General features: G+C 44.8%; 1 protein-coding gene, 1 long non-coding RNA gene and 1 pseudogene across 2 annotated transcripts in view; 1 reads left to right on the top strand and 2 right to left on the bottom strand.

The window, feature by feature from the left end:
* Positions 1–307: 307 nt before the first annotated feature.
* LOC140357641 (uncharacterized) lies at positions 308–2,634 on the bottom strand. Its single transcript, XR_011926661.1, has 3 exons — positions 2,543–2,634; positions 2,127–2,231; positions 308–502 (listed from the first exon to the last, which is right to left on the bottom strand). It is a non-coding gene; the product is annotated as an uncharacterized lncRNA (long non-coding RNA).
* A 4,078-nt stretch (positions 2,635–6,712) lies between these two features.
* LOC140358106 (serine/threonine-protein kinase SBK1-like) overlaps positions 6,713–25,026 on the top strand; it is a 32,473-nt gene continuing 14,159 nt past the window's right edge. Inside the window, exons 1-2 of the mRNA XM_072442768.1 lie at positions 6,713–6,969; positions 14,424–14,626. Of these exons, the coding sequence (XP_072298869.1) occupies positions 6,744–6,969; positions 14,424–14,626 (429 nt within the window). The 5' untranslated portion in view covers positions 6,713–6,743. The remainder of the gene's footprint in view (positions 6,970–14,423; positions 14,627–25,026) is intronic.
* LOC140357778 (amine sulfotransferase-like) lies at positions 16,307–24,802 on the bottom strand (annotated as a pseudogene).

The raw sequence follows: 25,026 nt of genomic DNA, 5'->3' as shown, positions 1-25,026 counted from the left end.
AAAAAAATACAAATCGAAGTTCTGAAAATACCAATTAGCTTGTTCCACATTGTTAAAATGCTGGTTTTATTGTGGAGTTGGTTCTTATTCCGATCAAATTTGTGAAATGGCCTTTTTTTTTGGGGCCTTTTGTCTAATATTTTCCAAACCCAAAGCTTAAAAACGTTAAAAAGTGTAAAAAAGTCAAACGTAATTATATGTTTGCATTTTGCCTCATTGTTTTTGTTGCATAATGTTTTGTCTGATTTGCTTGGAGACAACAACAAGTCTTCTGATTGGCTGACAATGAAACACAAAGATGAAGCAATTCAGAAAACAACAAGTGTATTATTTATTCAGCGTTATATAGCGTTTTTATGCCTGCACGGTTCATCCTTTTACTGTACAGTTCATCCTTTACTTTGTCTAGCCGTGTCTTTGCCTGAGACGGCCTCTAGAGGGATTCCTGGTCTCACTCTTGTCACTTGTCTTTCTCAAAGGTTTTGGGGCTGGCGATGCATTCCTGTAAGTAAAAAATAAAGTATTCCAAATATTACTCTTAGTATGTATTGGACTATTGGTATTATATTAAATGTTATTAAAATGATTGTATATTTTAGGTTGATGAGAAAATCAGAACGTGCAAGAAGAGAGAATACACGGGAAAAACACACAACCTCCACAAAATCACACCAGCAAAAGTGACACACGAAACACAAAAGCAGAAGGATAAATAAACAGTCCTTAGACTAGGGTCAAATCGCCAAATTGTGAATCCCAATGTTTTTCTTGACTGTCACTTTAAGCCTGATCAAAGACAGAGGCTCCGCCTCTGCGACGCTCTGAGGGAGAGAACGCTGGATTCAACCAGTGCTGATACTTTCAGAACCTCTTTAAGGCCACATGAAGATGTCGGGATGAAAGCACGATACAAAATGTCATGATTAAATCCCCATTAAAAAAAGATTGATACTATCACAATTTAACTTGTGATTTAACTGAGACCCCCCACTGGGAACAACTCTAACAAGCCCCAGTGGAAAAGAATAAACTTAAGAATAAGAGGAAAACTTTAGTGAAGGAGAGAGTTATGATTGTCATCGCAGTTAGGCAAGTTACTGGGGTGAAGGGGGAGGGTCTATGGAGAGGAGGCAGAGGGTCTTTGTAGAGGAGGAGGCAGAGGGTCTATGTAGAGGAGGCAGAGGGTCTTTGTAGAGGAGGCAGAGGGTCTTTGTAGAGGAGGAGGCAGAGGGTCTATGTAGAGGAGGAGGCAGAGGGTCTATGTAGAGGAGGCAGAGGGTCTTTGTAGAGGAGGAGGCAGAGGGTCTTTGTAGAGGAGGAGGCAGAGGGTCTATGTAGAGGAGGAGGCAGAGGGTCTATGTAGAGGAGGCAGAGGGTCTTTGTAGAGGAGGAGGCAGAGGGTCTATGTAGAGGAGGAGGCAGAGGGTCTTTGTAGAGGAGGAGGCAGAGGGTCTATGTAGAGGAGGAGGCAGAGGGTCTTTGTAGAGGAGGAGGCAGAGGGTCTATGTAGAGGAGGAGGCAGAGGGTCTTTGTAGAGGAGGAGGCAGAGGGTCTATGTAGAGGAGGAGGCAGAGGGTCTATTTAGAGGAGGAGGCAGAGGGTCTTTGTAGAGGAGGAGGCAGAGGGTCTATGTAGAGGAGGAGGCAGAGGGTCTTTGTAGAGGAGGAGGCAGAGGGTCTATTTAGAGGAGGAGGCAGAGGGTCTTTGTAGAGGAGGTAGAGGGTCTATTTAGAGGAGGAGGCAGAGGGTCTTTGTAGAGGAGGAGGCAGAGGGTCTATTTAGAGGAGGAGGCAGAGGGTCTTTGTAGAGGAGGAGGCAGAGGGTCTATGTAGAGGAGGAGGCAGAGGGTCTTTGTAGAGGAGGAGGCAGAGGGTCTATGTAGAGGAGGAGGCAGAGGGTCTATGTAGAGGAGGAGGCAGAGGGTCTATGTAGAGGAGGAGGCAGAGGGTCTATGTAGAGGAGGAGGCAGAGGGTCTATGTAGAGGAGGAGGCAGAGGGTCTTTGTAGGTGAAGAGAGAAGCAGAGGGTCCAGGTACAAATGAAGATGATCTGAGAAGCAAAGCCGGGACCGTTTCGAGGAAAGTACCGCCACACGTCGCTGTGAGGAGGAAAGCGACAGTTTTTACCGATTATTCTCGAACGTCACGAGTACAACGGTGGATCTTGCCATTCTCAAAGGCGCAAAGACTGCCACCTGTTTATCCCAATAAAAGTCAGACGACCGAGACCGCCTAAAATACAAACAAAGGAATGTTTAGGGGCGTGACAAACCAGAACCGACACGTAAACACGGGTCTGCGTCGTGAATGTGGACGGAAAATGAAGGATTATCTCATCTTAATTTAACATACTCTTTGTGATACTCAAGGAGACAAATGTGTCGCAAAGGACAAATAAAAACACATCAACAACTACTGTAAATGAATATTATACTAAATACATGTCTTTGTGTGGCACTTTCAAGCTTCCTCTTGTTAGTATTTATATGCGAGGAAGTTTGTACAATAAGTGAATAATAAGTGAATAATAAAATAAGACTTACATTGTAGTTGTTGCTGTCCTCTGCTTCTGCGTCACCTTCTGATCATGTGTTGGTGCTTTGTGCTTCTTATAACACGAAAAGAAGAACCGGTTTGGTCATAACAGAGAAGTGAAACAAGTTTGGGGAAGAGCGATTGGCCACAGACCACGCCCTGAATATGCGGATGTTTCTCTGTATTTCCCCATAAACTCGAGCCTGCAGCGTCACGTTCAGTTTATTTATGTTTGAACTTGTGACGTCCTGTTTTGGTCCAAGTTTAATCCTTGTTTAATGTCCTGGTTTGGACCTGATTTAGTCCTGGTTTAGTCCCTGTTTGGACCTTGCTTAGTCCTGCTTTTAATCCTGATTAAAAGGGGGAAGTGGATGCAAATGCAAAATGACAAGAATTGCACGGTCAGACTTTTTTTTTGCAGCTTTGGACCTAATTTCATTCATTTAATGTCATTGAAAAAAATTGACTGCAAAACCCCCAGTACAGTTCATCAGCAGTTATCAAGAGAAGAAGCAGTTATCAAGAGAAGAAGCAGTTATTAAGAGAAGAAGCAGTTATTAAGAGAAGAAGCAGTTATTAAGAGAAGAAGCTGATGCAGCACACGAAATAAACAGATAAACAGATAAATAAACAATACAGTCCTGTTTTAGGCTTGCTTGGTGCTGAGTTAGTCCTGGTTTAGACTCTGCTTAGTCTGAGTTTGTCCTGCTTCAGACTCTGCTTAGTCCTGATTTAGTCCTGATTTAGACACTGCTTAGTCTGAGTTAGTCCTGGTTTGGACCCTGCTTAGTCCTGATTTAGTCCTGATTTAGACTCTGCTTAGTCTGAGTTAGTCCTGGTTTGGACCCTGCTTAGTCCTGATTTAGTCCTGATTTAGACTCTGCTTAGTCCTGATTTAGTCCTGGTTTAGACCCTGCTTAGTCTGAGTTAGTCCTGGTTCAGCATCTTGATTTAGTCCTGCTTTATTCCAGTTTTACCTCTGATTTAGTTCTTTTTTAGTCCTATTTTTATTATATTTAGCCCATATTCAGCCCCGGTTCAGTCCGTTGGTCAGTCGGTTCACTCCTGTTTCAAACGCTGACGTGTCTTGGAGCAGACGCTGCCGCTGTAGCGCACGTCGCATCCAAAATGCATGAGTGCTTTTCTCGGCCGGGTGCGTTCGCTTAGTCGAGCGAAACAGAAGCAGACGTGCTAGCGAAACAGAAGCAGACGTGCGAGCGAAACAAGCAAACGTGCGAGCGAAACAGAAGCAAACGTGCGAGCGACACAGAAGCAGACGTGCGAGCGCCGCCACGACACCATCGACGACACCAATAATTCATGTTTCCGAAGAGCGTCCCGTAAACGCGCTCCGGTCACACAGTAAGGAAACGCATCCATCTTAAACGTCTTCAATTCAAAACGACTGCACGTGGAAAGCTAGATTCTGCCAACTCAGCGTTCCCCGAGCCAACATCCACCGTCTGATTTATCGACTGTAAAGTTAAATCAAAGTGTGACGGGAAAATCTTTAATGAACAAATTAGTGGCCTCAGACGTGTTTCAAAGGGCGCGGCTGCAGGTGGTGATGGAGCGGACACTTTGTGGACATGTATTTTGGGGCCGAAATTGACGAACGGCTCGAGAAATGGAAATATTATGGCTTTAAAATGATGTCATGTCACAATTATCGTTATATATTGCACGTTTCGTCCGGGGAAGCGTTTAATGTGCTTCACGCGGACAGAATGTCATGTTTGAATGAGCCGTCTGTGGCGAGGGTCGTCAGAAGTATCGAAGATCAGATACTAATCGACACCAAGACGGGATTTGAATAAGTATCGATGTGAAAAAATTAAATTAGAGTAAAATAAAGAGGACAACATGATCTTGAGCGTTATCAGAATTAATCAAAAGAAGCATAAAGGAAGCATAAAGGAAGCATAAAGGAATAATAATAATAATAATAATAACTTTTATTTATATAGCGCTTTTCAGTGACCCAAAGACGCTGAACATAATAAAAAAGGGGGGGGTATTTACAGACAGGGGGGACAACACGTACAGAACACATTAATATACAGATAAAATGAACAAGACAGAAGAAGTAGAGAGAAAAAGATGGGGATGTAACAGGGGGTAGAAGTGTAGGCAATGGGGTAGAGGAGGCTAGGGGTAGGGGAGGTCATAGGCTTGGGTGAAGAGGTATGTTTTTAGGCGGGATTTGAATGTTGTGAGTGAGGGAGAGTGGCGGACAGGTTGGGGGAGGGAGTTCCAGAGTCGGGGTGCTGTTCGGGAGAATGCTCTGTCGCCAAAAGTTTTGAGTCGGGATGTTGGTGCAGTCAGGGTGAGAGAGGAGGAGGAGCGGAGAGCTCGGGTGGGGCGGTGGGGGATGAGGAGGTCAGACAGGTAGGGGGGGGCAAGGTGGTGAAGAGCTTTGAAGGTGAGGAGGAGTATTTTAAAGGAAGCACAAAGGAAGCACAAAGGAAGCATAAAGGAAGCATAAAGGAAGCACAAAGGAAGCATAAATGAAGCATATAGGAAGCACAAAGGAAGCATAAAGGAAGCATAAAGGAAGCACAAAGGAAGCATAAAGGAAGCATAAAGGAAGCACAAAGGAAGCATAAAGGAAGCATAAAGGAAGCATAAAGGAAGCATATAGGAAGCACAAAGGAAGCATATAGGAAGCACAAAGGAAGCATAAAGGAAGCATAAAGGAAGTAGGCTCCTATTATTTAGTGTTGAAAATGAGTTTTATTTAATTTTTTATTATTATTCATATTATTTGTTGTTGTCATCTTTAGTGTGGTATCAGTTTATTCCTTACTTTTTAAATTGAGACTTGTTGCTATTGCTCAGTGTCCTGCGAGAAATGCGCGGAGCATAAAATCGCAGCCAACAGAATGCTAACACCAGAATGCTAACAGAGCGCTAACATAACGCTAACAGAGCGCTAACAGAATGCTAACAGAACACTAACATAACGCTAACAGAGCGCTAACAGAATGCTAACAGAACACTAACAGAGCGCTAACAGAATGCTAACAGAACACTAACATAACACTAACAGAATGCTAACAGAACACTAACATAACGCTAACAGAGTGCTAACAGAATGCTAACAGAACACTAACATAACACTAACAGAATGCTAACAGAACACTAACATAACACTAACAGAATGCTAACAGAACACTAACAGAACGCTAACAGAACACTAACATAACACTAACAGAACGCTAACAGAGCGCTAACAGAACGCTAACAGAGCGCTAACAGAATGAAACCATAAGAACCAGTCCGACAATGACACGCCGACTGTGGAAACATTTTGAACAGAAACAAAACCGAAACCAAACACAAACCTTTGAAAACAAATGCTAAATTCCAAAATTGTAATTCCAAACAATGCACATTACTCAAGTCAAAAGTGTTGTGAGTAAAAGTACAAATACTGTTCTTACTAGATGAAGAAAATGGATCAACTCTTTTTTTATTCTTTAAATTAAGATTTTTTTAATTTTTAATTTTTTAAAGAACAAAGAAAAAAAAAACTTTAATCCTTAGTTTTAGCCCATAATCAATGACGTACTAATAAAGTTAAAGTCCTGTTTTTTCTACTTACGACTTCGATTGGTGGTATAGAACCTGTGGAAAGTATTGATCACAGTTTCACTTCCGTTGAGTGGCAGTTTCGAGCCGAGTCCCTCTGTGATGTCATCAGTGTGCGAGGTGAAAAACACAGAGACTGACACACTTTTCCGACAGTTTAAACCACTATTCGACAAAATAAAGGTGTTATTGCTTGTCAAATCATAACTGTCGTGCAATGTACGTGGATTTCGGCTCTTGTTTACCGTCTGGTTGCTAGGTAACGGCTGTGGAATCACCTCTAACTTTACAAAAACGGTCAAACTGGGGACAAACGGGCGAAACGTTAAGCGAAATCTAAAATGTAATGAAAATAAAATGGCGTTTGCTTCGTTTTCGTGTGGTTCGACCTGTCATATGCACGTTAAATATATTTCAGAGAATTTCAAATATTTTCAGATGGAAATAGCGACGGGAAACGCCTCGTACAAGTCACACAAGGCTTCACGTATTTCTACTGCGCTCTGTACTTGTACTTTGCATTGTATTCGACTGTGAGTGACCGCCTTTCCTTCCTGCTCCTCCCCCCCTTCTCTTCTCAGGACGTCCCGAGTGCCGCGCCCTTCGACCTCGCTCGCCATGAACTCGCTGGCTCACCCGTCCCGCTCCTCCCCTTCCTCCTCCACCTCCTCCAGCTCCTCCTCCAGCTCCTCCTCCTCTTCGTCCGTAGACATCCTGGAGGAGCTGCAGCTGATCGCGGCCCAGAACCTGGAGCGAGTGAACGTGCATAAGTACTACGAGGTGGTGCGCGAACTCGGGAAGGGCACCTACGGCAAGGTGGACCTCGTCGTGCACAAGATCAGAGGTAAAGGTCGCCCGGGTTCTTGATGTTTGGGGCGGAGGCAGAGAGTGACCGCGACGCTGACCGGTACGGGACGCCGATGTGTCCAAGTGTCACGACAACAGAATGAGCGCCGAAATTAAACTTTTGTCACGTCCGCACTGGAGGAAATATCCCCTGTAGAAATAAATAAAATGAATGATTGAAGGAATTTCCAATTGAAATAGCAAAAAAATACTACTGAACTAGAAATAATTACAACTTGTTTTATTGGTAAATCTTATTTTGATAGAAAAAAATGTGCACTTATTCACTTATTTTATGTGAGATTGGCTCTTTTTCCAGTGCACTCAGACCTTTTTCCCAGCCCAAATTAATAAAGCGTCTCTATTTGCATGTTTTAACAAAAGAATCTGTATTATTTCTGCTAAAATAGATATTATGTATTTTTAAAATCTATTTATATTTTTAATTATGCTCTTTAGTGGATCAAATTATTATTATTTTACCATTATTATTACTAATATTATTATTATTATTATAATAATTTTACTATTACTATTATTATTTTACTATTGTTTTTATTATTATTATTACTACTATTATTATTATTATTACCATTATTATTATTATTATTTTACTATTAGTATTATTATTATTACTATTATTATTATTATTATTACTACTATTATTATTATTATACAAAAAGTGGGTGTATCTTTAGAGGGAGCTGGTTTTTGATTGTGTTCTGGATGGTGAGTCTCACTGTAGAAGAATAAACCTGTAAAAATAGCTCAAATAAAGTCTCAACTGGTGAAAAAAGGCGGCAGATTGGGTGTTGTTTTTGGACGTGTCGATTCTGTGTTGCCGTGGTGAATTGGGCCGTGCTATTGTCAGTCGAGGTGTCGCGTTTAACGAGGCGCCAGACCCAGTGCCAATAAGACACGATTCAGGCGGATCCAGCAAAACATTATGACCATCTGCTTTGACAAAACTATAATTTTTACAATTTACCTTGTGCTTTCCGAGCGTCCGAATTATTCACGTCGATGAGTTCGTAAGTGCTTTTTACCACATTCAGAGCCGCGGTCACGCTAATGCTAACAACAGCTAGCATGCTAACGGTGCACTTCCTGGTTCTCACCAAGTCAATCCACTTTATTTATATTTATATATGTGGCACATTTTACACACAAACTGTTTCTAAAGTGCTGGACAGAAACAGTGACGGTTGTAATGAGGATTAAAAAACAAAGAAAAAAACTGTAAAATAAATAAATAAATAATAGCAGTAAACAAACAAACAAACAAGAAGAATCAAAAGAGCGAAGCAATAACAATACATAAATAAAAGCAGGAAAAAAAGAAAATGGTCAAATCAAATAAATAAATATATACTGTACATAACAGCAGTAAAAAAAAAACATAAATAACAGTAGAATCAAAAGAGCAATATAATAAATAGCAATAAATAAACACATTTTAAAAAAGCAGTAAACAAAGAAAAGAAAACTGTAAAATCAAAAGAGCAAAACTATAAAATGGCAATAAATAAATGCATACATAAATAAATAAATGCAGTGACAAAACAACAAAAATAACAGTAAAAGCAAAAAAGCAAAACAATAAATAGCAATAAATAAATACATTATTATACATTAAAAACAAAAAAACAGCAACATAAAAAGAACAAAAGAATAAAATAGCAACAAATAAATATATAAATGAATAAAAGCAGTAAAATAAATAAAACACACACAGCAGTCTCATTTTGACCCTAAGAAAATTAGGTATCTTCACTTTAAACTTCACTTTATTTTATTTATTGGGGAAATTCTCCCTCTGCATTTGACCCATCGAAGTTGTGTTATTATGAAGTTTTGCCTAATGTCTATACTCCCTCTCCCCCCGCGTCATGCTTTGAATGTCCTGTCGATTAAAGCCTTAAAACCTTCAAAAAATGTCTTGTAATAATTGTCAAACAGACAATTCGCTCAAGCCATTGACCCTGCGACAAGTTGGCCACTGTCCAGGGTGTACCCTGCCTAAGGCCCGAAGTCACTGGGATAGGCTCCAGTCACCCGCGACCCCGAAAGGGAACAAGCGGTAGAAAATGGATGGATGGATGGACGATTCGCTCAAGCCTAAAGTCAGCTGGTTTTAAACGGAGATAAACAGGCGGCCAACATTTAGATGACATGCTAATGACCAGCGTCACCATGGAAACCGCTCTATTTATTTGCCTTGTGACAGGAAGAGAAGGAAACGCGTGTGTGATGGAATCAGAGGTGACATTTTGCGACTGTCATCTCATTATTCAGCCATAACTGACGTGGCACAAGCTGCTTTTGGAAAATCAATTCATATTTGACACATTTAAACATTGCACACTTGTTGGAGAATAACATACTTTTTTTTAATGGTTTATAATTTCACTTCCTGTTTGTAATTGATGACGTCACACAAGAAAATTACCCAGCAAACACTGGGCCAAAACTCATTTAGATAAAAAGACGTGAGAGCAACTTTATTTTGCTGAATTAATATTTATAATGTCAAAAAAATTGTTTCTTTGTGTAAATTATGCATTAACTGGAATGAGTGTCCCTGGTGTGATGTCACTTCCTGTCATTTTCTACAGATTTTACAAATACCTACTCGATTGATGTAAAACTATTATTTATACGTACGACAGGTATAAACACACCAAGTCATAATTAGAAAATCGTAAAAACCTGTCATAGGCACTTTAACCTCTTACGCAGCAGACAGCAGGTTAGCAAATATTATTCATAAACTTATACGCACTTCAATCAGATTAGTTTATTTCCGTGACGCTGGTCATTTGGTCATTTATTATTTAGAACATAATCAAACTTGTGTCAGCTCAGATTAACGGTTTTGTGCTTCGCTCATCGATTCTGCTTGACATGTTTTTCATCCGCTGGGATCTTTGTCGTTAGCGGCCATGTTTGTTTTGAAGCGGGCGGCTGGTGCGCGGACTGATATCGCTCCGTGTCAAATAAAGCGAGGTCTGTTTGTTTCGGGAGGAGTTTCTGCCATTTGCTTATCGCTCTGAAGAGGTTACTGCTTTGCCCGGAATGTTCCACACTGTAGCTAGCTAGCGATAAAACCTTGTAACCATAACCGCGAATAAATGCGTACGCGAACACGTTTGGCAGCCGTGGAGACGTTTATACTTCCCCTTTAACGCAGCAGATGAAAACAATGAAACGACACAAGGGTTTGTCGTTAGGGCTGCCGCAGCAACGGATAAAAAGTAATAATCCCAGTTGTATTTTGATCCTTGTAAGCGTCATTTGGACTCTACGGACTCGACAGCCGCATTGCTAAATCAAAATGACAGAAAAGAATGAACTATTTGATCAGTAATACACTTTATTTGTAAAGCTACACTCACCAGATTTTCCACTAGGACTTGGAATCGCTGGGTTCCTCACGATGCGATACGCGGCTCACGATATACGATAATATCACCGTTGTGCGATACATGCGATACACTGCGCATGATATTCTATGGCGTATCACTGTTTTTCAAAGAACCCGATGTATTTTAATAAACGTTTCTCTTTGTTGAACCTTTACCTGCACAAACTCTGAATGAAATACGCCCGTTTTATTCATCAAAACAGTCAAAATGTCACACGGTTTTGCCCAAACCAGTTTCCTTTCTTTAAACGAGTAACAAAATCATAGCACGGGTAGAAAATTATTTTGGAAATTTGACCAAAAATGACTTGTGGCGATGTATTGATACGGCAGCCCACGATATCGATACTGGATCACCAAATTTAGTATCACGATATATTGATACGGCAGCCCACAATATCGATACTGAAGCACCAAATTTAGTATCACGCTATATCAATACGGCAGCCAACAATATCAATACCGTATCACCAAATTTAATATTGAGATGAATCAATATTTTGGCACACCCCTGATTTTAACTTTTATCATGATAAAAAATGCTTTAAACAGTCTCAAAGTACAACATAACCGTGAACTGAAGGCTCTGCTGAAGGAGAAGAAGAGAGCCTTCAGGTCAGGGAACAAGGAGGAGCTGAGGACTGTGCAGAAGGAGCTGCACAGGCTACAAGAGGAGGATGGAGGAGCAGCTGCAGCAAAAGAACATTCAGGGAGTGTGGAGAAGCCTGAAAACCATCTCGGGCTTCAAAATCCCCCCTGCCCAGACAGAGGGGGATCTACAGTGGGTGAATGATTTAAATGCTCACTTCTTGAGGTTTGATCGGTCACCCGCCCCTCCCCCTGCACAGCTGCATGCTCCCTCTTCCACAGCTGGACAATGCCCTGCATCTGTTCCTCTTCGCTTCTCTGCCCCGGACCATCAGCTCCCCACTTCGCCTGGACTCACCCATCCCCCCAGCACACAGTCCCCCTGCCAACCACTGACTGTCACAGCAGCACAGGTGAGGAGTGAGCTGAAGAGGATTAAAGTGAGGAAGGCAGCAGGACCTGACGGCATCAGCCCCAGGCTCCTTAAGTCCTGCGCAGATGAACTGTGTGGAGTTATGGAGCATGTCTTCAACATGAGCCTGAAGCTGAGGGTGGTACCACAGGTCTGGAAGACCTCCTGTCTGGTACCTGTGCCTAAGATACCGCGCCCCAAAGACCTCAACAGCTTCAGGCCGGTGGCTCTCACGTTCCACCTGATGAAGACACTGGAGCGGCTGGTCCTGGACCACCTCCGCTCCACCGTGAGCTCAGCCATGGACCCGCTGCAGTTTGCATATCGGCCTGGCATCGGAGTGGAGGACGCTTTCATCTCCCTGCTGCACCGCTCTCTCTCTCACCTGGAAAAGCCTGGCAGCTCTGTGAGGATTCTGTTCTTCGATCTCTCCAGTGCCTTCAACACCATCAGCCGCTGCTCCTGAGGGACAAGCTGGAGACGGCTGGTGTGGAGTATGACCTGGCAGAGTGGATCCTGGACTACCTCACAGACCGACCCCAGTTTGTGAGAGCCCGGGACTGTGTGTCTGACACTCGGACCTGCAGTGTGGGGGCGCCCCAGGGCACTGTCCTTGCGCCCTTTCTCTTCACCCTCTACACTGCAGACTTCAGACACGACACGGACAGCTGTGTCCTGCAGAAGTTCTCTGACGACTCTGCCATCATCGGACTCATCACGGACGACGATGATGCGGAGTACAGGGGACTGGAGCAGGACTTTGTGGACTGGTGTCAGCGGAACCACCTCCTCATCAACGCGGGGAAGACCAAGGAGATGGTGGTGGATTTCCGCTGACGCCACCCCACTGCCCCCTCACCAGTGAACATCCAGGGACGGGACATTGAGAGAGTGACTCAATACACGTACCTGGGTGTTCATCTGAACCACAAACTGGACTGGACTCATAACACAGACGCACTGAACAGGAAGAGCCAGAGTCGACTCTACCTCCTGAGGAGACTCAGGTCTTTTGGAGTGACAGGGCCACTCCTGAAGACCTTCTACGACTCTGTGGTGGCATCAGCTCCTGTAGGTGTGGCCTGCTGGAGCAGCAGCATCACAGAGAGGGAGAGGAAGAAGCTGGACAAATTCATCAAGAAGTCCAGCTCCGTCCTGGGCTGTGCTCTGGACTCGGTGCAGGAGGTGGGGGACAGGAGGGTCCTGGCTAGATTCACATCTATGCTGGACCATGAGTGTCGCCCCCTGCAGGACACTCTGTCCGCTCTGGAGAGCAGCTTCAGTGAGAGACTGAGCCACCCTCGCTGTGGGAGGGAGAGGTTTCGTAGGTCTTTCCTTCTGCTGCTGTCAGACTTTATAACAAACACTGTTAGTCCTGAACACTCGCAATACTGACCTAACCATGTGCAATTCCGTCATATGTGCAATTACTGTGAAATTCATGTGCAATCTATGTGCTGTCGTGACACATATTCATGTGCAATTACTGTCGTGATCACATGCAATGGTATTTATGTATTTATTTGTCTATGGGAGTTTGTATTTATAGGAGATCTACTGAGAGTGTTTTTCAGACTTCCTATAAGTGATCTGTTCTTTTCTTCTGTGTCTACCTCTGTATCTACCTGCGTTGCACCAATGAAATTTCCCCATGAGGGACAATAAAGGAATATCTTATCTTATAAATATTTGTTAACTAATCTCAGAGTTTGACAAGACCAGGGTTTACATGCTTTTCGAAAATCCAGGCAAAGCAGTCACATCTCCATGGAAATGAGCAGTCCATCAAAAAAGGGGCGGTGACCTTTAATAAGACCCCAGAGGACGTTATGTTACTAACGGCGGCTGACGTTTCACTTTGCTGCGACGGGGGAAGCAGATGATTTCACTAGGACTCATCTCCTCTGCGCCGTTTACAGACGCAATTAAAACTTTAAAATGAAATGATAATGCTCTGACAAACCGGCACTATTTTTATAAAGTAAAAGTAAAAGAAAATGACAAGAGTAGAGCAGGATGTTTTAATGTTTAATGAAATGCGCAGTGATTTTAATCAATTTTTACACAGGCAATACAAAGCCATAAATAATTCAAAACAGAACAAGCAGCGATGAAGGGGATTTTAAAAATACATGTTCAAACTTGGCTTGCTGTGGTTTCAATGGTCACGAGGGGCTTGATTTGGCCATTTCGTCTCTCACTTTGAACAGAAATACACTCTAAATTCTGGAGTTGAGGCAAAAGTGAAGAGGAATTTGACGAAATTTCAATGGAAAAACTGCGATGGACCACAGAATATCCCAAAATATGAAAAATCGAAGCGGGTTTGTCAAATGTGTACTTCCAAGCCCGGTTTAAAGACGTTGCATTTTACATTATTTGTTTATTTTATGTGATTTTATGAAAGAAACCTTTGATGAAGACGAACTCATACGTTTTCGGCTTTACTGAACAAACACCCACAGAATCGTTGACCTTTTGCACAATCATTTTAAATTTTACCACAAATTATATTTTTATAAAGCTTAATTTCAGTTTTGATGCTAGACAAAAGTATTATTTTCCCATCTTTGGTAATAGAAAAGCAACAAAAAGTAACAGACATTTTTACTCGGTCAGGTTAGATTTTTCAGCTAATTCACGAAACTGTATTCCCGTATTTTCCGGAATATAAGTCGCACCTTATTTCATAGTTTTGGCCGAGGTGCAACTTATACTTATATCTATACTTTTATACTTATACTCCGGAACAACTTGTATGTGATATTTGTTATTTTCACACTTGCAACTGCATTTCATACTCCAGTGCAACTTATATGTTTTTTTTCTTCTCTATTATGCATTTTTTGGCTGGTGCGACTTATAGTCCGGAAAATACGGTACATGGTCTACTTTTTGGGTCCAATCACCTCCGTTATATAATTCGCGACCATTCTGATGAAATTATGCCATATTTTTGGGGAATTTTTGAATCTCTTGGTGTAATGCTCCAGTTTAACCGCTTTCTCCCCTCCCCCTCCATTCGCAGGTACCAAGATGGCGCTGAAGTTTCTGCGCAAGAAGACGACGAAGCTGAAGAGTTTCCTGCGTGAGTACAGCGTGTCCCTGTACCTGTCGCCCTGCCCCTTCATCATCAACATGTTCGGCATCGCCTTCGAGACCGACGACTACTACACCTTCGCCCAAGAGTACGCCCCGGCCGGCGACCTCTTCGACATCATCCCGCCGCAGGTTGGAACGCGCTCTTATTAAAAACAGTTCCATGTATCGTTAACAAAACCACCCGCGTAACCATTAATCAGACAAAAAGGCTGTGTAGTTTAATTGGAATGGCTGCGTCAGACCGCGCCACTTGTCGACCTGTTTTATGGTTGATATCTCTGTAGTTAATATGCAGTGAGACTAAACAATGGTCACGTGGTTTAATGTCTTCTCTGTCTGCATAAATACCGTAGTTTCCAGACTAAGTTGCACCTTTTTTTAATGGCCGTGGCTGGAGCCGCGGCGCGGTCAAATTGCCATGCAGTTTCAGGGACCGCGTCATTTCCCTTACAGCCTCATGGCTAACCCTCACCCTCACTCTCACCTTAACCTTAACCCTCACCCTAACCTTAACCCTAACCTTAACCCGGCGCGGTCTAAAACGGCGCTAAAACGCGGTCAAATAGCAGCACAGTTTCAGGAGCCGCGGCGCGCGCCTGGCACAAAAACATGGCAGTTTCGGCCGCGCACCGCGGCTCTGCAGACACTTCCTTTAATAGTTTTGGCCAGGGTGCGACTTATACATGTTTTTCTTCTCGATTATGCATTTTTTGGCTGGTGCGACTTATACTCTGGTGCAATTTATAGTCCGGAAAATACGGTAAACAAAAAGGGAAAATATTGTGTCACAAAAGCATCAGAAAATGCCTTTATTCGACCGCAAAGACGTACTACAATCTGGACGCTGCCAAATCCAAAAAAAAACACAAGTGTGTGATTCTTCTGTAAGTTTATTAAAAATCGTGAAAAGTTGACCCTCATTCAGTTTCATTTGACCTTTATGCAACAAAGTTAAAACTCAGATCAACAGTCTCTGCTTTCTTATACAATCTCATATTTGATAGTCGTAGACACAAAAAACCCAAACTACAAATACATCTATCATCGTGTTACATAATCCGTGGTATTTTGTACTATCGCACAGATGCTGGAGAAAGAGCAGTCGCCTCTAAAGCCACTGGCTGTGGCTTATGCCGGGCTGATCCAAAGCCGTTTATACACATTTTATTTGGATTGCACATTTTTGAAAACAGTCCTTTAAAAACAAAATGGCACAAAATGACAATGTCTTAATGTGTCAAAAAACCTTCGTCAATCGATTACATCTTTGGCCTGTTCAATTCCCTTCAGGTTCATTGTAGACGAGTTAGATAAAAGGTAGGATATTTAGCATTTTAAGGACTTCTATAGAGTGAAAGTAAAAAAAAAATAAAAAAATAAAATCATATTACATTTGCACCTCAGCCACTTCACTAACGCTTCTTTGACTCTGTTGTTGGCGTTTGGACTTGGGACTCGACGAAACTGGACTAAGACTTGGTCCTGGACTTGGACTTGAATGCCAGTGACTCGGGGCTTGACTTGAGACTCGATTGTCCTAAAATACACGCGTCTCCTCTTTAGTCAATATTAAAATATACTTTTAGTGTTTACTTTTACTGGAACAAACTGGACGAGTTTTATTTAACTATTTGGTATTATAACTGGAAAGGACTTGAAACTCAGAACAGAGGACTTGTGACTTGACTCTGGTTTGAGACTTGCAGAACAACACTTGGCCCCACCTCCGCTCTATGGTGGCGATAGTATTGTAAACAACATCCTTTTACACAGTTTCAGTAAAGTACCTCACCGTTTTTATTGTTTGTCCAAATTAAACTTTGTATTCATGTGTTTGGAGTATAATCTTCACATTAGTTTGAATTGGCTGCTCTTTTATTCCCAAATAAACTGCAGATTCAGATCTCCAAGTTTCTCCTCCAGGACTTGATCCATTCTTTCACTCTGAGCAACAGTGAAAGTGTTCTTCCAGTCTCCAGTGTGCCCTGCAAAGACAACAGCTTCTTTATACATGCTACAAAATTTGGCAAGATGGCGCCGGTGTTCAGCCACGCCACTGCTCGACTCCTGTTATGCCGCTTATTTGTGATGATCGTTACAACTTATGCAGTCTGTTGTGCGGGTTTATGACCGTGGCGCACTTTTCTGCATCAAAGCGACGATGGGTCAAACAAGCCTTTCCGCCACCCCTTGTTTGTCCACCCAACTCACCTGACGTTTTGCTGCTGTCCCGAGGCCCGGGGAAGAGGAGGAAGCAGAGGAGACGAGGCACAAGGTCTGGTGTGCAAGTCAAGCGCAGACGAGCCTGCGGCTGTTCGCCGTCGCCGTCTTCGCCGCCTGCCCGTGTCATCGCGGCTGCTTTCCCGGAGCCTGCACGGGCCATTGCGGCTGTTTTCCCGGAGCCTGTTTGTGTCATCGTGGCTGTTTTCCCGCTGCCTGCACGGGCCATGCCTGGCCGTGTCCCGCCTGTGCGGGATGTGGCGGCTATTTTCCTGGAGCCCGCGCGCAGCTGGAATTATGAGCGCTGGGGTCCACCGTCCACTTCCTTGTTTTCGTCGGCTTACCGGCGAAACAGATGGGAATCACGTGACCGTAACGCGTGTTTTCGACAGGTCCCGCTGCGCTCAGCTGAACCGATGGACGTGACATCATCCTCGGTCCGGCTCGGCTTGTTGAATGCCCGTTCAATTGCCAACAAAGCGTTTTCCTTGAATGAACTTTTTACAAGACAAAACCTTGATTTCATGTGTCTTACGGAGACATGACAGAGAGTGGGTGAGTTTATTCATCTAAAATGAACTCTGCCCACCTGGCTGCTCCGTTTCTGCGATGCCTCGCCCTGGTCGACGTGGAGGAGGTCTGGCAGTTGTGTCCCAGGATCATCACATGTGTAAAGTCAGACACAAACTTTCACTTCCTTTGAATCACAGATGATTAAGGGTGGTTCTTCAAGTCCTTTTTACTGTGTTTTAGTCTACCGGCCCCCTGGTCCTGCTGCTGTCTTTTTAAAAAAGGACTTTAGTGACTTTTTATCTTCTATTATAAAGCTGGAAAATGTTTTAATTCTTGGGGATTTTAACATTTGATGGCTCATCATGCCCTGCAAAGGATCTTTTAACCTTGACTGAAACATTTAACTTTGAGCAGCATGTCTCAGGTCCCACTCACCAAAAGGGACACACTTTAGACCTGGTGTTTTCACTTGGCCTGAGTGTTGCTAACCTCTGTGTGGAGGATGTCCATATGAGCGATCATAGCTGTGTTTTATTTGAATTGAACTTTTCTGCTGAGCCTGTGCCCTCAAACATCAGGTCTCAGAGGCGCATTATCACTGCAAATACAGCCGTCCAATTTTCTGCTATGTTTGATCCTCATTTGTTTATGAATTGTCTTGATGTGGACAGTTTAATTAATTCCTTTAACAGCCAATGTTTATCCATTTTAGATCAGGTGGCACCTATAAAATCCACTGTGTCATCACAGCAAAAAGCTTGTCCTTGGATAAATGAAGATATCCTAAACCTAAAGAGACTATGTCGGAAAACTGAGCGTCTGTGGAAAACCTCCAGTCTTGAGGTCCATAGGTCACACCTCAGAGATCTTGTGTCATCTTACAATGAAATGATGGAAAGTTCCAGATCTGATTACTTCCGCCAGCTAATAACATCTAACAAGAAAAACCCCAAAGTGTTGTTTGACACTATAACTTCTATTGTTTGTCCTTCAGCTGCAGTGACTCCTGTTTCCTGCAAAGCCGACAGCAATGAATTCCTCAGGTTCTTTATCGATAAGATCAAGATGATCAAAGATCAAATCCCACTCTCATTGTCTGATAAACCTGTTTCTGTGGAGCCTGTTTCCCAAAATTGTTCTTTTAAGCCTTTCACTCTAGAAGACATCTCAGCTCTGGTGACCAAGATGAAACCCTCCTCTTGTACATCAGATGCCCTTCCCTGCAGGCTCTTCCTCAAAGTGTTTGATGTTATTGGCCCCTGGGTTACCAAAATGGTAAATCTCTCTTTCTACCGGTGTGTTTCCTGGTCCATTTAAACATGCCATAGTAGAGCCATTACTGAAAAAAACAAACTTGGACCCGACAGACCCAAAAAGTTTCAGACCCATATCAAAGCTCCCTTTCATGTCCAAGATCCTTGAGAAGGTGGTCTCTGAACAATTGTCAGATTTCCTTGATCAGTCTAACATTCACGAATCTTTTCAATCTGGTTTCCGCAAACATCATTCTACGGAAACTGCATTGTTGAAATTGTCCAGTGACATTATGATGTCTGCTGATTCTGGAAAATGCACTGTTCTAGTTCTGCAGCCTTTGACACTGTTGACCATCATATCATGTTAAACAGATTGAGGGACCTGATTGGACTATCAGTGTCAGTGCTTCATTGGTTTTCCTCACATTAATCCGGTCGGAGTTTTAGTGTTGCTGCAAACCAAATAATGTCCAACTCAGCTGATCTGTTGTGTGGAGTTCCTCAGGGCTCCGTCTTGGGTCCCTTCCTATTTCTGCTTTATATAATTCCCCTGGGAATGATCATTAAAGAGTTTAGTGATGTGTCCAAACACCTGTTCGCTGACGATATTCAGCTATATTGCTCTTTTAAACCTTCTGAGATCCAGAAGCTGAACTTCTTGGTCAGTTTAGTGCAAATAAAACAATGGCTGAGTAAAAACTCCTTGCAGCTAAATGCTGACAAAACAGAAAGTCTGATTATTGCCCTTGATGATGCCATTCCAGGGATAAACCAGTACTTGGGTGTTTTAGGCCAGACTGCTAAACCAAGTCTTAGAAACTTGGGTGTTGTCTTTGACAAAGACGTCTTTAGAGCGCCACTCTAAGCTGTTGACGAGGAACTGTTTCTTTCAGTTGAGGAAAATCTCTAAGCTCAGGAAAATGGTGTCTCAAAATGACCTGGAAGTTGTAATTCATGCCTTTGTGTCTTCACGTTTAGACTATTGTAACAGTTTGTTTTCCTGTCTTAACAAGAAGGAACTCTCTCGTCTGCAGCTGGTCCAGAACTCTGCAGCGAGGATTTTAACCCGCACAAATAGAAGGGCCCACATTTCACCCATTCTTAAAGCCCTTCACTGGCTGCCAGTTTCGTGCCGGATACAGTTTAAATTTCTTGTTTTAACTTTTAGAGCTTTAAATGGTCAGGTCCCATCGTACACCAGCGATCTGATTAAACCGTACACTCCCTTTTGCTCACTAAGGTCCTTGGACCAGAAACTGTTGTTGGTTCCTCGCACCCATTTTCAGACCAGAGGAGACAGATCCTTCCAGGCTGTTGCCCCCAAACTCTGGAACAATCTTCCACTCCCCCTACGGTCACTGGACTCAGTTACTGCTTTTAAGGGTCAGCTTAAAACTATTTTATTTAGTCAAACAGGTCCTAGGTGACGGGTCAGACAAAGATCGGTTCAGAAGCCCTCTATGATGACAACAATAACAAGGCAGTTTACGTCGCCCGGATCGGCGTCACCAGGGCCCCATCCTGGAGCCAGGCCTGGGATGGGTGCTCCATGGCGAGCGCCTGGTGGCCGGGTCTTACCCCACGGGGCCCGGCCGGGCACAGCCCGAAAGAGCGACGTGGGGCCGCCCTCCCGTGGGCCCACCACCCGCAGGAGGATCCATAAGGGGCCGGTGCAGAGAGATCTGGGCGGCAGTCGACGGCAGGGGCCTCGGCAACCAGATCTCCAGACACAGAGACTAACTCTGGGGACATGGAATGTCACCTCGCTGGGGGGGAAAGAGCCTGAGCTTGTGCGGGATGTTGAGCGATACCGACTAGATATAGTCGGCCTCACCTCCACGCACAGTTTGGGCTCTGGAACCCATCTCCTCGAGAGGGGTTGGACGCTCCACTTCTCTGGTGTTGCCCGCGGGGAGAGGCGGCGGGCTGGTGTGGGCTTGCTTATAGCCCCTCAGCTCAGCCGCCACGTGTTGGAGTTTACCCCGGTGAACGAGAGGGTCGCGTCCCTCCGCCTTCGGGTGGGGGACAGGTCTCTCACTGTTGTGGCGGCCTACGGGCCGAACAGCAGTGCAGAGTACCCGGCCTTCTTGGAGTCCTTGGGAGGGGTACTGGACAGTGCACCGACCGGGGACTCCGTTGTTCTACTGGGGGACTTCAACGCCCACGTGGGCAATGACAGTGACACCTGGAGAGGGGTGATCGGGAAGAACGGCTTCCCCGATCTGAACCCGAGCGGTGTTCAGTTATTGGACTTCTGTGCTAGCCACGGATTGTCCATAACGAACACCATGTTCAAGCACAAGGGTGTTCATCAGTGCATATGGCACCAGGACACCCTAGGCCGGAGGTCAATGATCGATTTTGTTGTCGTGTCATCAGACCTCCGGCCGCGTGTCTTGGACACTCGGGTGAAGAGAGGGGCAGAGTTGTCAACCGATCACCACCTGGTGGTGAGTTGGATCCGCTGGCGGAGGAGGAAGCCGGACAGACTTGGCAGACCCAAGCGCATTGTGAGGGTCTGTTGGGAACGTCTAGTGGAGCCCTCTGTCAGTAGGGTATTCAACTCGTACCTCCGGGAGAGCTTCTCCCATGTCCCGGGGGAGGCTGGGGACATTGAGTCCGAGTGGACCATGTTCTCCGCCTCCATTGTTGATGCGGCTGCTCGGAGCTGTGGTCGCAAGGTCTCCGGTGCCTGTCGTGGCGGCAACCCCCGAACCCGGTGGTGGACACCGGAAGTAAGGGATGCCGTCAGACTGAAGAAGGAGGCCTATCAGGCCACTCTGGCTTGTAGGTCTCCGAAGGTCATCGACGGGTATCGGCAGGCCAAGCCAGCCGCGGCTCGTGCTGTCGCAGAGGCAAAAACCCGGGCCTGGGAGGAGTTCGGGGAGGCCATGGAGGAGGACTATCGGTCGGCACCAAAGAAATTCTGGCAAACCGTCCGGCGCCTCAGGAGGGGGAAGCAGTGTCTCACCAACACCGTTTACGGTGCGGGTGGAGGCCTGCTGACCTCGACTGGGGATGTCGTCGGACGGTGGAAGGAATACTTTGAGGATCTCCTTAATCCCTCAGTCACGTCTTCCGAAGAGGAAGTAGAGACCGGGGACTCGGAGGCTGGCTCATCCATCACCCAAGCTGAAGTCACTGAGGTTGTTCGCAAACTCCTCGGTGGCAGGGCTCCGGGGGTGGATGAGATCCGCCCTGAGTACCTAAAGTATCTGGATGTTGTAGGACTGTCTTGGTTGACACGTCTCTGCAACATCGCGTGGCGTTCGGGGACCGTGCCTCTGGACTGGCAGACCGGGGTGGTGGTCCCTCTGTTCAAGAAGGGGGACCGGAGGGTGTGTTCCAACTACAGAGGGATCACACTCCTCAGCCTCCCAGGTAAGATCTATTCCAAGGTACTGGAGAGGAGAATCCGACCAATAGTCGAACCTCGGATTCAGGAGGAGCAGAGTGGTTTTCGTCCCGGTCGTGGAACACTGGACCAGCTCTATACCCTCCATCGGGTGCTCGAGGGTTCATGGGAGTTTCCCCAACCGGTCCACATGTGCTTTGTGGATCTGGAGAAGGCTTTCGACCGTGTCCCTCGGGGTGTCCTTTGGGGGGTGCTCCGGGAGTACGGGGTCCGGGGCCCTTTGCTCAGGGCTGTCCAGTCCCTGTATGACCGGAGCAGGAGCTGTGTTCGCATTGCCGGCAGTAAGCCAGACCTGTTCCCAGTGCATGTTGGACTCCGCCAGGGCTGCCCTTTGTCACCGGTTCTGTTCATAATTTTTATGGACAGAATTTCTAGGCGCAGTCGGGGGTCGGAGGGTGTCCGGTTTGGGGACCACAGGATCTCATCTCTGCTGTTTGCAGACGATGTTGTCCTGATGGCTCCATCAAACCCGGACCAACATGCACTGGGCCGGTTTGCAGCCGAGTGTGAAGCGGCTGGGATGAGAATCAGCACCTCCAAATCCGAGGCCATGGTTCTCGACCGGAAAAAGGTGGCTTGCCCTCTCCAGGTGGGTGGGGTGTCCTTGCCCCAAGTGGAGGAGTTCAAGTATCTCGGGGTCTTGTTCACGAGTGAGGGAAGGATGGAGCGTGAGATCAACAGGCGGATCGTTGTGGTAAAGAAGGAGCTGAGCCGAAAGGCAAAGCTCTCTATTTACCGGTCGGTCTACGATCTACCCTCACCTATGGTCATGAGCTTTGGGTAGTGACCGAAAGAACAAGATCGAGGATACAAGCGGTCGAAATGAGTTTCCTCCGCCGTGTGGCTGGGCGCTCCCTTAGAGATAGGGTGAGGAGCTCGGCCACACGGGGGGAGCTCGGAGTAGAGCCGCTGCTCCTCCAAGTCGAGAGGAGCCAGCTGAGGTGGCTCGGGCATCTGTTCCGGATGCCTCCTGGGCGCCTCCCTCGGGAGGTGTTTCAGGCATGTCCCACCGGGAAGAGGCCCCGGGGAAGACCCAGGACACGCTGGAGAGACTATGTCTCTCGGCTGGCCTGGGAACGCCTCAGGAGGAGTTAGAGGAAGTGTCTGGGGAGGAGGAAGTCTGGGAGTCCCTGCTCAGACTGCTGCCCCCGCGACCCGGCCCCGGATAAAGCGGCAGAAGATGGATGGATGGATATATACAATAATGATCCAAAACACCTTTTATAGTAAAAGGTCCATTGACTTCCTGTTCAAAGCTGCAGAACCGAGAAGCCCCATCTCTAGCAAGCAGCAGATGTTTATTTACACGTGTTTGTGTTAAAATGGCTAAGTGACATTTTAGAACATGTAGGAACCAAAGTCTGAATATTTTCAATAATTGCAATTAAGTACAGAGGAGCAGGCGGAGACAGGTGGTAAGTGAAAAACAATACAACTTTAAGAAAGTAATTTTGGATTGATATTGGGTTGGAAAAAGAACTGATACTACTACTAGATCAGATACTGCTACTAATCTTTGATTTTATGGTTTATCACTAAAACCTGAATGAAGTAAACTGCGACAGATCATCTTCATATTAAACATTGACAAATGTTACACATACGTTACCTTTGCGCATGAAGTCTCCCTTGGCTAGCTCTGGCAGAAACTTATAGTTGGCTTTTGGATCCTGTTTCATTGTTTCAAATGTAAATTTTTCTACAACTTCAATGTCTGCATCACTGAGGCTTTTACCCAGGAAATGACAGATTTTCACCACTGCCCCTCTCAAGTCCTAGAAAACAAAAGAAACATGAGAAAAGTCTGGTTATTCTTATTTTTTCACAGATTCCTCACCCGTCTCATGTCCTCGTAGGTCAGATAGAGGATGTTGTACTGGTCACAGACTGACCGCCACTGATGGGTGTAATCAAACCAGGACGATGGTCCAGCTATGAAAGGAAAAAAAAGAAAGATGTGATAAATAAAAACTTAAAATAATCATAAAAACAGCCTTTAACTTCCTCATCTTAAGCGCTACTTTCAGCACTGGTAAACAGAGTGAACAGTAGGATTGGACTCTTCATAATCAATGAAATGTCTTGAACGATTATTACCACGCTCAAAAGTATAACATGTTAAAAGTGTAAGACAGTATATTGAGCTGGAAGAAGTGGCTAGAATTGCATGGTAGAGTCTGTGACATGTTGCATTGTTCGTGGTAAATATATCTCCAATCTCTAAAAAAGTAAAAGTTCACTTACCCATATTTCCAGCAAAGTAGTCCTCCAAGAAGCCAAGCTTTTAGGATCGTTCAAGGCTTTCACAACAAAGCTGAAGTGATAAGACACAGCGTTGTCCTTTGGATTCCTCATCACGTGTATGACCTGACCAAGAGAAATGTTTGAATAAGTGCAATTGGACATGTAATAAACGTTGTGAACTGATGCGGCAATTCAAATGAGATTCTGTTTATATAGTGATTAATGTTCATGTTTTCTTTGCCCATGTACATCGTTGTTTTTTTTGCATTTTTGCCGTAGAGAATAAGTAATTTCGATTATATATTTTAAATACATAGGCTTAACTGTTTACGAGAGCTATAACCGCTCCGCCACCCTGTTTTATTTCATGTTTGCTGGTTGTGACATTTTGTTTTCTGAAGCCGTATAAAACACTTGTCACAGGCCTTACATGGTGCTTTTGTGTGGATGATTTTACAACATCTGAGTTACCTTTGCTCTTTTGTCCTTCACCCCTGGAGGCATGAGGCCGGGAGGGAGGTGAGAGGTGAACAGACGAGGAGATGGACGTTTTGTATGATCTATGCTTGGTTTGGCAAAATTCAGCCACGGCATCTGTACCAGGTTGTTGGGACACTCCTGCAACTCTCCAGCAGATTTACAGATGGAGATGATCATTGCAAGCCTTGAAATTACAGGTCGGACAAAAATATATTTTTGATTGGCAAAAACAGCACGTTGAAAGCGATTCCTATGCACAAACTTGGCACGCTACACGACAGTCGACGATGATTGTTGTAGTTGTACAGTGGCGATGATTGACAGCCAGCGGCTGCAAGGATACTGAAGACGATCACTGTCAAGAAATGGATTGATGAGGATCTCGCCAAGTTTTGTGCCCG

The sequence above is a fragment of the Eucyclogobius newberryi genome, unplaced genomic scaffold, assembly GCF_026437365.1.
Source record: "Eucyclogobius newberryi isolate DKJ021-1_F unplaced genomic scaffold, fEucNew1.0.hap1 SCAF_13, whole genome shotgun sequence".
Lineage (NCBI taxonomy): Eukaryota > Metazoa > Chordata > Actinopteri > Gobiiformes > Gobiidae > Eucyclogobius > Eucyclogobius newberryi.
This window is presented reverse-complemented; position numbering and strand designations above follow the sequence as displayed.